This window comes from Tribolium madens, unplaced genomic scaffold (genome assembly GCF_015345945.1).
Source record: "Tribolium madens isolate multiple individuals breed KSU strain unplaced genomic scaffold, Tmad_KSU_1.1 Scaffold_96;HRSCAF=242;Tcas5.2_LG5, whole genome shotgun sequence".
In the NCBI taxonomy this organism is placed as follows: domain Eukaryota; kingdom Metazoa; phylum Arthropoda; class Insecta; order Coleoptera; family Tenebrionidae; genus Tribolium; species Tribolium madens.
In genome coordinates this window covers 8,487,946-8,497,295 of record NW_025401068.1, presented here as the reverse complement: position 1 = coordinate 8,497,295, position 9,350 = coordinate 8,487,946, and the positions used below count along the sequence as shown (strand labels likewise).

Genomic DNA, 9,350 nt, shown 5'->3' with positions numbered 1-9,350 from the left:
GGATAGGGTTTCACGATTTCTCCAGCAGGAAGGTCGTAGTGGTATTCAGTTACAATTGGAGTTTTAATTTCTTCAACTACAGCAGGAGGATAGGGAAATGTAGCTACATGTTCGGTAACAACAGGTTGTACAACCTCTACAGGAATTGCAGGAGGATACGGTTTTGATGCTGGAATAGTTGTAAAATTGTAGTGATATTTGGTCACAATCGGTGTTTTGATTTCTTCAACTACAACGGGTTGTACAACTTCTATAGGGGTTGCAGGTGGATATGGCTTTAAATCGGTTGAAATAAGAGTTTTAGTTTCTTCTACAACAACTTGGGGTTGTACAATTGTCGCATGAGGATAAGGAAATAAATTAGCGACAATGGGGACAACTGGGGTCGATTCGGGTTTTGCAATTTCAACACTCACAGGAGCTGGTGCAGCAACCGGAACAGCTGGTGGATATGGTTTTAAAACTTCCACTATTGGGAGAGCCGCAGGATATGGTTTTGAATTATCATCTGGTTTTTTTGTTTCCACTTTAGTTTCTCCATGAATTGTTGGTGATACTATTTCGATAGCAGGCGGATAAGGATTGGATTGCAGTTCTATCCATTTGACTTTCAAAGGTGCTCTTCCAGCAGAAATTATATTAACAGCGTTTAATATCACAAACAATATAATTAATTTAGTGCTTGTCTGAAACATAATAAATAAAAAATTTGCCTGCGTTCTTGTTTTAAACCTTACCATCTTGCTGTTATCACCAAAAATACAATTATAATGTGAAATCAGCTTAACAACGACATTTTATACTTATATACTTTCATAATTTGACCGAAGGCCCTTTAATGTTTTTATAATTAAAAATTAATTTTTGAAAGTAAATCAGTCAAATTAGGGTATTGTGTAAAAGAAGGATGGAAGGTACAAACGCATTTTTAAAATAAATGAACTATTTAAAAGTCGTTTTATAATTTCGTTTGTGTTTCAAGCTAATTTGTTTTTGGCAAGTTCATTTATTATATTTTGTCTGGAATAAACGGAAAATGTGTCGGCCTGCGTTTGGCAGGTACCGAATTTTTTAGTAGTAAATCTAAAAATAAAACTAATTGGAAACATTTAGATGAACTAGTTTTCAACATAATTTAATAAAAATAGCATTTTATGAAACGACAGTTTAAAGAAATAAAAAGAAATTGTATTTTAGCACAAGTTGCGACATTATATTACAATAAATTTTATAGACATAATATCAAAAAAATGTATTAACAAATGTTATGTAGGCATTTATTAAATAATTGATTACAATCAAGTTGTGATTCTTATGTTTTTATTATTAGCTTACGTGGAATACGGACTTTTTTTTGTAAAATTATTTTCAACCAGTTTTTGAGTATTTGAGGTCATTAACTCAATTTGTTTCGTCACACTACAGCCCACCGGCGTTTTCTCCCATTCTACCTGTCGCGAAGAATTTCCCGTGACGTAAAATTATTCTTCATCATTAAATGAGAAAGTAAGATTAACGGTAATATCATAAAATAACTGTGAAATCCCCAACCATTTAATTACTTAACTAACTACTGTCGCAAAAATGCAGCGCTACTTAACAATTTTCACGAATCTCGAGCAAACCATGCCCGAAAAACCCCTGATTCTTATTTTCCTGTTAAATACAGCTCACATTTCTTTGTTGTGAGCAAACAAAACCTTGAATTTCAAATTATACCAGTCGAAGCCACCACGAATTCACTCCGACACGTGAATCATAAATAAACTTGTTGGTAAACCCGCTAATGCTACGCAAACAGTGAAGCTTTTTAACATCAACATCAGTGAGATTCATTCAGTTCCAAATTTACCACGAGACAAGACCAGTGTGTTGGTGCCAGTGATGAGTTCACATCATACAAATCATTCCGATAGAGTGCACACGCGGTCTCCTTTGCCTTCAAGAAGGGATCGAAGGGAGGCTGATGTGTCCCCGAATGGGGAAAGAGTGCCTTTAGTGAAAATACATGATGAAAAGCCGCCTTTAGCGGGTCCTGAAACGGATGATGATTTGGACGATGACCGGGAAACTGTCTCTAAACCGTATCCAGGAGTGGATGATGGATTTTTTAACGGGGACGGAAAAGATAATAGCGGAAACGAGGGAGATTTTCCGGTAATTACGTCACGTGCGGGTCCGGATGGCGGAAGTGAAAACCCGGATGAAGTTGATGGTCCTAGAAAACCGGACTCGCAACCCGGAAGATTTCCCTACGCTCCCAATTTTGGACCGGATTTAGAAGTCGGGAGTATTGTTCCAGATTTGGATTCAATCCCAGATGTGAATGTGTACCAACACAAGAAAACTCTAGCTCAAGGAATGATGGATTTAGCTTTATTCTCAGCTAATGCCAATCAATTGCGATATGTTTTGGAAAGTTTTAATAGACACCCATACTATTATCCCAGTATAGTTCTGATCTCATTTAGCTTAATTTTTCAAGTAAGTGTAAATTTGAATTGGAATGCATTTTATGTTAAATAACCAGAAACACTTGCCTCGAGTTATAATCATGTTTTATTAACGACAATTGTAATTATAGAGTGGCCACGTGTTCCATACAAAAGGTCACTTTAGATAATACCGACAAGTTTTGTGGTTTATATCTGTTATTGTGGTAATAATAAAAATAAAATTATCTACTGGTTACTATCAAAACTTGCATAAACATTGTCTTATTTTTTCGAAGTTTTTAACAATTTTCTCTTTGTTTCAGGTCGCTGTTGGCATAGGACTTATTTGGAATTCACGATACAATGTAAAAGATGATAAACAAATTTGTATTGCTAATAGGATAAACAATTTTACCATTATTGGAATATTTTTAGTAACTGTTATAAATGTATTTATTTCTGCATTTGGTGTGGCAAACGCGCCGACAACTTGAAAGAATTTGATTTTATCTTTCTTGTGTTTTTGTACCCTTTTTGTTATATTGAATCGTGATATTGAAGTCTGGTAAAATGTGCTTTACAAGGAAATTTTATTTTTCTTACATTTTAAACTACATATTATTTATGTTTTGTACTAAGGCATTTAACAGAAATGTTTTAGATTAAGTTTAGTTTTTTTTTATTTATTATTTTTTTATATCTTGTCATACATAATAATAAAAATATATTTTATTATAAAATTGTCCTTATAGTATCATCTCCGAGTTCCTGTTTTGTTTACAGATAAGTTTAGCAGTTCTAATGTAATGTAAATATTTTCAAGGATAAAAACAATAATAGCGTGCTACTAAAATTTATTGCGGTTTTTTGGTTTCAATTTGTTATTAAATAAAATTTTATCGTAATAAAACTGTTCTAATTCATATTATTAATGTTTTTTTTTGTTCACCTTGTGCCACTTTGAAGGACAGTAATTATTATTTAACTATCCTTTTTAATTTAATACACTTTTCTTCCTTTCAGTTTATTCTTTATAAAAAGAACACTAAATGGTTTTTCTGATTTTTAGAGAGCTAATATGTTGCAAAATAGTGTAATGAAAATGTCCTTTGTGTTCTTATTTTAGACTTGGCGTCATCACTTTTTCATTAAAATATAAATGTGTTCTGAGAATTTGAAAACCTTGGGGGGTTCACTGAACTTCTCTTAAATTTCACAAATCATTTTTTCTATAAAAGTAAACAATTATTTCCAATGTCACTGATTTTTTTGAGAATGCTTATTAAACTGGAACACAAAAGTTTCGTTTCTGGATTTAATTAATATAAACTATTTATTAGAGTAAAATCACTAATTTAATTAATGGAGTAAATTGTCAGAAAGGGTTAATTAAATTTGTTTTTCTATTTTTTTACTGTTATAGAACGGCAAGTTTTTGTAGAATTGCAAAGCCACATTTTTTTATCACGTCTTGAGAATCTGAACCGCAAAATAATTCTTTCTAGTCATTGTGATTAGACTAAAATTTCCTTTTGAATTTCAGAAGCATATTTTTAAGAGGATGTGGTTATGCATTTATATTGTAATAAAATAAAAAAATTAAGTAGAGGAAAATATTTTGCATTTAGCGCCATTTTTTTTTGCATGTTGTGTTTGTACGCATGCGCAGCTAGTCAGAATTGCCAATAGCAGTTCAAATTTTGACATCTTGTCATGTTAATAATGTTTACGTCACCGGGAAAGAGTAAACAGTGCTAAATTTCAAATAAGAGGAAAATGTTAAACATATTTGAGAAATTAAGGCGTTTTGATGCATATCCCAAAACCCTAGAAGATGTAAGGATTAAAACGTACGGTGGAGCWGTCGGTGAGTAATTTCCTATTGAATAAATGGTTTATGTGAACGAATTTATCTTTCAGTCACAGTAATTAGCCTAATAATAATGAGTTTACTCTTTTGGATTGAGTTTGTGGATTACTTAACACCAAATGTGTCCGAAGAACTTTTTGTTGACACGTCAAGGAGTCCTTCAATTCAAATAAATTTGGACATTATTGTACCTACAATCTCATGTGACTGTAAATCATAAAATACGTGGCGTTACGGATTTATTTTATTGATTATTGTTTTATTGTAGTTTTAGCCTTAGACGCTATGGATTCCTCAGGTGAACAACATCTACAAATTGATCATAATATATACAAAAGAAGGTTAGATCTACAAGGGCAACCAATTGAAGAACCAAAAAAAGAAGACATAACAATAAAAAGTAAAAACGCGACAGAAGTGAGTCTAATTGCTGTAATTCAATGTAAGCACAATTTTATTTATAGGTTGCAGCTAAAAATAAAACTGAATGTGGAAGTTGTTATGGGGCTTCCTTTGATCCTAATAGGTACAAACAATGAATAATCTTCTCAATAATTAATGATAACAATTTTTAAGGTGTTGTAATACTTGTGAAGATGTTAGAGAGGCTTACAGGGAGAGAAGGTGGGCATTTCCTGAAAACCCTGAAAATATAACTCAGTGTAAAGAAGAAAGATTTAGTGAGAAACTCAAAACTGCATTTGCTCAAGGTTGTCAGATATATGGCTCACTCACAGTCAACCGAGTCAGTGGCAGTTTTCACATAGCTCCTGGGAAAAGTTTTAGCATAAATCATGTACACGTACATGATGTCCAACCCTTCTCATCAACCGAGTTTAATACAACACACAGGATAAGACACTTGTCTTTTGGGGCAAGCATTGACAGCGACACCCACAACCCCCTTAAAGATACTGTAGGACTTGCAGAAGAAGGTAAGTGATGTTTAATTAAAAAATCCTTGATTTGTCGTCACAATTTTTTTTTTAAACAACTAGATTAATAAATATACATAACTAGAATAATTGCAAGACATAAGTGACACTCTTCTTGAAGTATTGTTTGACGCTAACATCTCAAACCAGATCCAATTGCCAGGAATGTCCCAAAAGATCCTCCGCCTTGTATCATGACCTTACCAACGGTGTTAACTAGTTCTTTGCCCCTTAAACCGCCCCTGTTACGTAAAAATAAGAGTCAATTGCTTATGTAAACTTTAAAGTAAGACCAACCTTAGTGCCGAGAAACCGCCAAATAATGCTCCACTTGCCATTCCTACACAAAACCCAAGGAAAAAACCCATTTTCATTTTATCGAAGCACGAAGGGCCTTGTTGATAAACACCTCCAGGGACGGCCGGCATTGTTCCTGCAAAATATACGTTACTACCGGTTTAAATAATATGCGAACCTACTTTTATTCCTGTATTCTTGCCCTTAAAACACTGTTTAATTTTGTGTTTGATTCTAACATTCAACTTTGTGATTTTCACGTTGTCCGAATGTCGTAAATGTCAAATTACAAGGGTTAGGTGGTGTGGTTAAGGTTACAGGAGCGCGGGAAATTTAAATTTCTTTTGTTGATTACAGGTGCTACCATGTTTCAATACCATATAAAAATCGTACCAACTTCGTATGTAAAAAAAGACGGTGAGGTCATAAATGCTAATCAATTTTCGGTGACGAAACATAGGAGAGTGATTTCATTAATGAGTGGAGAATCTGGAATGCCAGGGATTTTCTTTCAGTATGAATTGTCTCCACTTATGGTTAAATACACAGAACGGAGCCGGTCGTTTGGTCATTTTGCGACAAATGTGTGTGCAATAATTGGTGGTGTATATACAGTGGCTGGACTGATTGACACAATGTTGTACCATTCAGTGAAACTTATTCAAAAGAAAATCGACTTGGGGAAGTTCCATTAAAAACAGTATTTTTAAGACTAGTGTTAAGGATTTGCTATGACTTTGAAATAAACGACGCAGTACAAACATTTTTTATTTACAATTTTTACAATGATTTGAGAAATTCGTTAAACGCGTTGATTGAAGATCCTGCGACTTCTGTAGCGAAATGTGCATCTGACTGTGAAACCAGTGAAATTAAAGAAATATAATTGGGTTGTTTGGGATCAAATTGAAGTTTGCCTAGCTTTTTCAGAAACAGGTGTCTCTGTTTTATCCTAAACTCTCTGCAAGTTAGAATTTGGGGCATTTTGGCGATTGTTTCTAAAGGAATATTCATTTCTTTGTGTATGTATTCAAATGTTTTCAATATTGCGTTTTGGCCTAAAAAAGTTTTATTACTTGTTAAAAAAAACAAATGAGTAGAAATTACTCTTCATGAAAATTTTTGGCCTTTGTAGTAAAATTTGTTTAGTTTCTTCAGAAGTAAAACCCATTTCCTCTTTAATAACAAAGGTAATGACTTTAATATGGTTGGTATCATATGTTATTAATCTTGGTTTTTTCACAGTAAGACTCCTAACTTCATTTCCAGTTAATCTAAAACTTTTTTGAAAAAATCCCAACTTCTTGTCAATTTCTTGCGTACTAAAACACGCCTTATTATTTTCATTGAATAATTTAGTGTTGATATTTACCTGAAACTGAGCCAGTGGGGATTATCCTGAACAATCCTTAAAATCATATCTTTGTCAAATTTCTTAAACTTGAGATAATTAATCCTCACTTCCAAATTGTCTAAATCTTCTTTAAAAATGAACGGGTTCTTTGTGATCATCCACCCTAAATCTTCAGTCTGTAGCCCCAAATCAGTCAAAAAAATTATATGTCTTTTAATATCCTTTTCAAAATCTAATTGCAAAAGGTACGGAGGGACTTCAGGCTTTTTCTCTAATTTATAGAGCTCAACACCTAGTTGTACCAATTTTTGTAACGTTTCTGATTTATTAACATATGCAGCAAAATTGAAGCTTGGTCTTAAATAAGGAGCCACATATGAGATGTCCTCTTTACACGGCTCTAAGACTGAAGATTCTGGTTCTAGTTCTTTAGAGTTGATGGTATCATCGTTTGGAACAGTTCGAGTATCCAATAAATCATAATCAGATTTTGTTGAAATAGCAATTTCAACAGGTTTGTCTTGCACACTTGAAAATTGGCGTAGCCGTAAATAAACTCGAACACTGTATGTTTTAAGAATGTTCCTCAACATTTTTAATAATAATCAACTGCTCACTAAAGAAAGTTTTCAAATTGACAATTTCACCTAACCTCAATTTAGAGATTTGTCATTTATGGTGGATAAAGTTACGGCATGTGAACTTTGTGGCAAAGTTTGCATTATTTATTCTCCGTGAGCCGTAACGTGGTGTAACGTAAATAATTTTTTTTTAATTTTAGTAGGGGATAAGAGGGAAAATGGATTTCATGGTTCTGCTTACGCTTGAAAATATTATATTATTTGTTCACTGTATTTTCTTTTGACTTAGTAAATCATTGGTGATAATAGTTTTTTATATCACTGTGTTATTTTACATACATTTCAAATTACAGTTTTTTTTTTAATTTAGTGACCACAAATGAATAAGGAATCTTCTTGCTATACATAAACATTGAAAGAGGATTTTATTAAAACGCTAGTAAACACCATTACCAAGAGTAGAGTGCTATAAAAGAATTCCACTACTCATTAGAATCGATTTTTCATGCACTTAATATTTTGTTGTGTATTACTGTATTGCATAATTTTTCTTCAATAAACAGCAGTAGAAACAGTTATTTTAACCTTTATTATAAAAATGAATGTTTTTTTTTAAAGTTAAATAAAAAAGTATTTTTAGACTTGCTAATGTCACATTGATAACAAATAGGTAAAATTTAAAACGACATTTTTTGAAATTATCATTTATTATCACTATTTCTATCACAGATTTGTGACTTGATTATAAAAAGTGGAAGTGATAATCGGTATTTGAAAGTAAAACGTTTATTTGTCGATGCGTTTACAGTAGGTATGAGGCTATTAAAACCGCAAATTGGGTTTTAGCAAAGCTATTGTTTTTTATGATAACAATACATATAAATAATACTAATCGTATAGTATAACACGTCACAATAATTTCGTTATAACTTGGTCAATAGGAATTTTTGTACGCGAAATATCAGTTAAATTTATTGTCATATGTAACCTCTTCTTGTAATGACTTGAATACTAATTAACGAGAATAATCAAAGGTTTAATGCCCGATTACTTTTAAAACAAAACTTAGGTACCTACTAATTACCAAAGCATCATTGACATTTCAGTAGTTAATAAACTAATTAAAAAGTACAAACGCCAACTAAACTTCTGTTCATGTGGTGATTGTCTACGTCGATTTTTGTGGGTGTCTAATGTGGAGGCGTAAATTTTGGCTTAAACATTAAAACGTGTAATTTCGCCTCCATTTGCCTATAAATTCCTGTCACCAATTCAAATATACTTTTTCGAGTAATTGGGACGGTTTAATTCTTCAAGTATATAGTTTTAATTTGTATACAGGGACGCCTGTTCGCTGCATTAACTGTGCTATTGAAAATTAGTATCGGCTACGGTTCATAAAAAAAATAACAATAAATTTCCTAATTTTCTTCTTGGAATAAAAAATATAAAAAAGAGTGACAGACTCGGTTTCGAAATATTTTAGAGTGGGTCAATATCTAAAAAGCGTAACAACGCGGAAAAATTCTATTTCAGTAGTTAATTTAAGTAGTAAGTAAAATTTCTAATTTTTAACTAACGGTCGCTGACTAGTGACTACGTTTAAACCGCCTGTTCGGGTTTGCATTTAACGTAATTAAAATTTTTGCAATAGGTGTAAAAATTATTGATAACTGTTTCCACTCGCTCTGATATTTGTTTGAAATTAATTGTTCTGTGGGAAGGCTGCACACCTGTTTAGACTGGACCATGATTTATTATCCTATTAATAAATTAATATTCATTTCTTCACGTAGCATTTAAGTTGTCAACCAATATTACACACACCTATAGTTTTAAAGTTTTTTGTTGCAGATCGATCACTATTAAATGCCTTAT

The 9,350-nt window shown here is 32.4% G+C and overlaps 5 protein-coding genes across 6 annotated transcripts in view; 2 read left to right on the top strand and 3 right to left on the bottom strand.

Moving 5' to 3' along the window:
• Nucleotides 1-883, bottom strand: part of LOC123012539 (calphotin-like) — a 1,843-nt gene extending 960 nt beyond the window's left edge. Inside the window, exon 1 of the mRNA XM_044410545.1 lies at nt 1-883. Coding sequence (XP_044266480.1) covers nt 1-740 — 740 coding nt within the window. The 5' untranslated portion in view covers nt 741-883.
• Nucleotides 884-1,201: 318 nt separating this feature from the next.
• LOC123012538 (ninjurin-A-like) lies at nt 1,202-3,360 on the top strand. Its single transcript, XM_044410544.1, has 2 exons — nt 1,202-2,484; nt 2,759-3,360. The coding sequence occupies exons 1-2, from the start codon at nt 1,885-1,887 to the stop codon at nt 2,927-2,929; spliced, it is 771 nt and encodes a 256-aa protein (XP_044266479.1). The 5' UTR covers nt 1,202-1,884; the 3' UTR covers nt 2,930-3,360.
• Nucleotides 3,361-4,114: 754 nt separating this feature from the next.
• LOC123012887 (endoplasmic reticulum-Golgi intermediate compartment protein 3) lies at nt 4,115-6,317 on the top strand. 2 transcript variants are annotated; one of them, XM_044411079.1, is made up of 6 exons: nt 4,115-4,302; nt 4,356-4,514; nt 4,574-4,722; nt 4,770-4,831; nt 4,882-5,240; nt 5,895-6,317. In XM_044411079.1, exons 1-6 carry the CDS (start codon nt 4,212-4,214, stop codon nt 6,230-6,232), a joined length of 1,158 nt encoding a protein of 385 aa, XP_044267014.1. In that variant the 5' UTR covers nt 4,115-4,211; the 3' UTR covers nt 6,233-6,317. The 2 variants fall into 2 exon arrangements, with proteins under 2 accessions (XP_044267014.1, XP_044267015.1); XM_044411080.1 differs by having other exon boundaries at nt 4,172-4,298.
• Nucleotides 5,267-5,881, bottom strand: LOC123012890 (reactive oxygen species modulator 1). Its single transcript, XM_044411082.1, has 3 exons — nt 5,720-5,881; nt 5,538-5,673; nt 5,267-5,482 (listed from the first exon to the last, which is right to left on the bottom strand). The coding sequence occupies exons 2-3, from the start codon at nt 5,666-5,668 to the stop codon at nt 5,374-5,376; spliced, it is 240 nt and encodes a 79-aa protein (XP_044267017.1). The 5' UTR covers nt 5,669-5,673; nt 5,720-5,881; the 3' UTR covers nt 5,267-5,373.
• Nucleotides 6,293-7,592, bottom strand: LOC123012888 (transcription termination factor 3, mitochondrial). The gene is made up of 3 exons (XM_044411081.1): nt 6,910-7,592; nt 6,645-6,859; nt 6,293-6,595 (listed from the first exon to the last, which is right to left on the bottom strand). Exons 1-3 carry the CDS (start codon nt 7,482-7,484, stop codon nt 6,318-6,320), a joined length of 1,068 nt encoding a protein of 355 aa, XP_044267016.1. The 5' UTR covers nt 7,485-7,592; the 3' UTR covers nt 6,293-6,317.
• Between the last annotated feature and the right edge of the window lie 1,758 nt (nt 7,593-9,350).

What these genes read in the sequence shown, in the direction of transcription:
- LOC123012538 (XM_044410544.1), top strand. Translation starts at nt 1,885, where the DNA reads ATGAGTTCACATCATACAAATCATTCCGATAGAGTGCACACGCGGTCT. An exon ending in CATTTAGCTTAATTTTTCAA is followed by an intron (nt 2,485 to 2,758) that starts GTAAGTGTAAAT and finishes TCTTTGTTTCAG; the next exon opens with GTCGCTGTTGGCATAGGACT.
- LOC123012890 (XM_044411082.1), bottom strand. Translation starts at nt 5,668, where the DNA reads ATGCCGGCCGTCCCTGGAGGTGTTTATCAACAAGGCCCTTCGTGCTTC. An exon ending in GGCGGTTTCTCGGCACTAAG is followed by an intron (nt 5,483 to 5,537) that starts GTTGGTCTTACT and finishes TTTACGTAACAG; the next exon opens with GGGCGGTTTAAGGGGCAAAG.
- LOC123012888 (XM_044411081.1), bottom strand. Translation starts at nt 7,484, where the DNA reads ATGTTGAGGAACATTCTTAAAACATACAGTGTTCGAGTTTATTTACGG. An exon ending in CCCCACTGGCTCAGTTTCAG is followed by an intron (nt 6,860 to 6,909) that starts GTAAATATCAAC and finishes GGCGTGTTTTAG; the next exon opens with TACGCAAGAAATTGACAAGA. An exon ending in GCCAAAAATTTTCATGAAGA is followed by an intron (nt 6,596 to 6,644) that starts GTAATTTCTACT and finishes AAACTTTTTTAG; the next exon opens with GCCAAAACGCAATATTGAAA.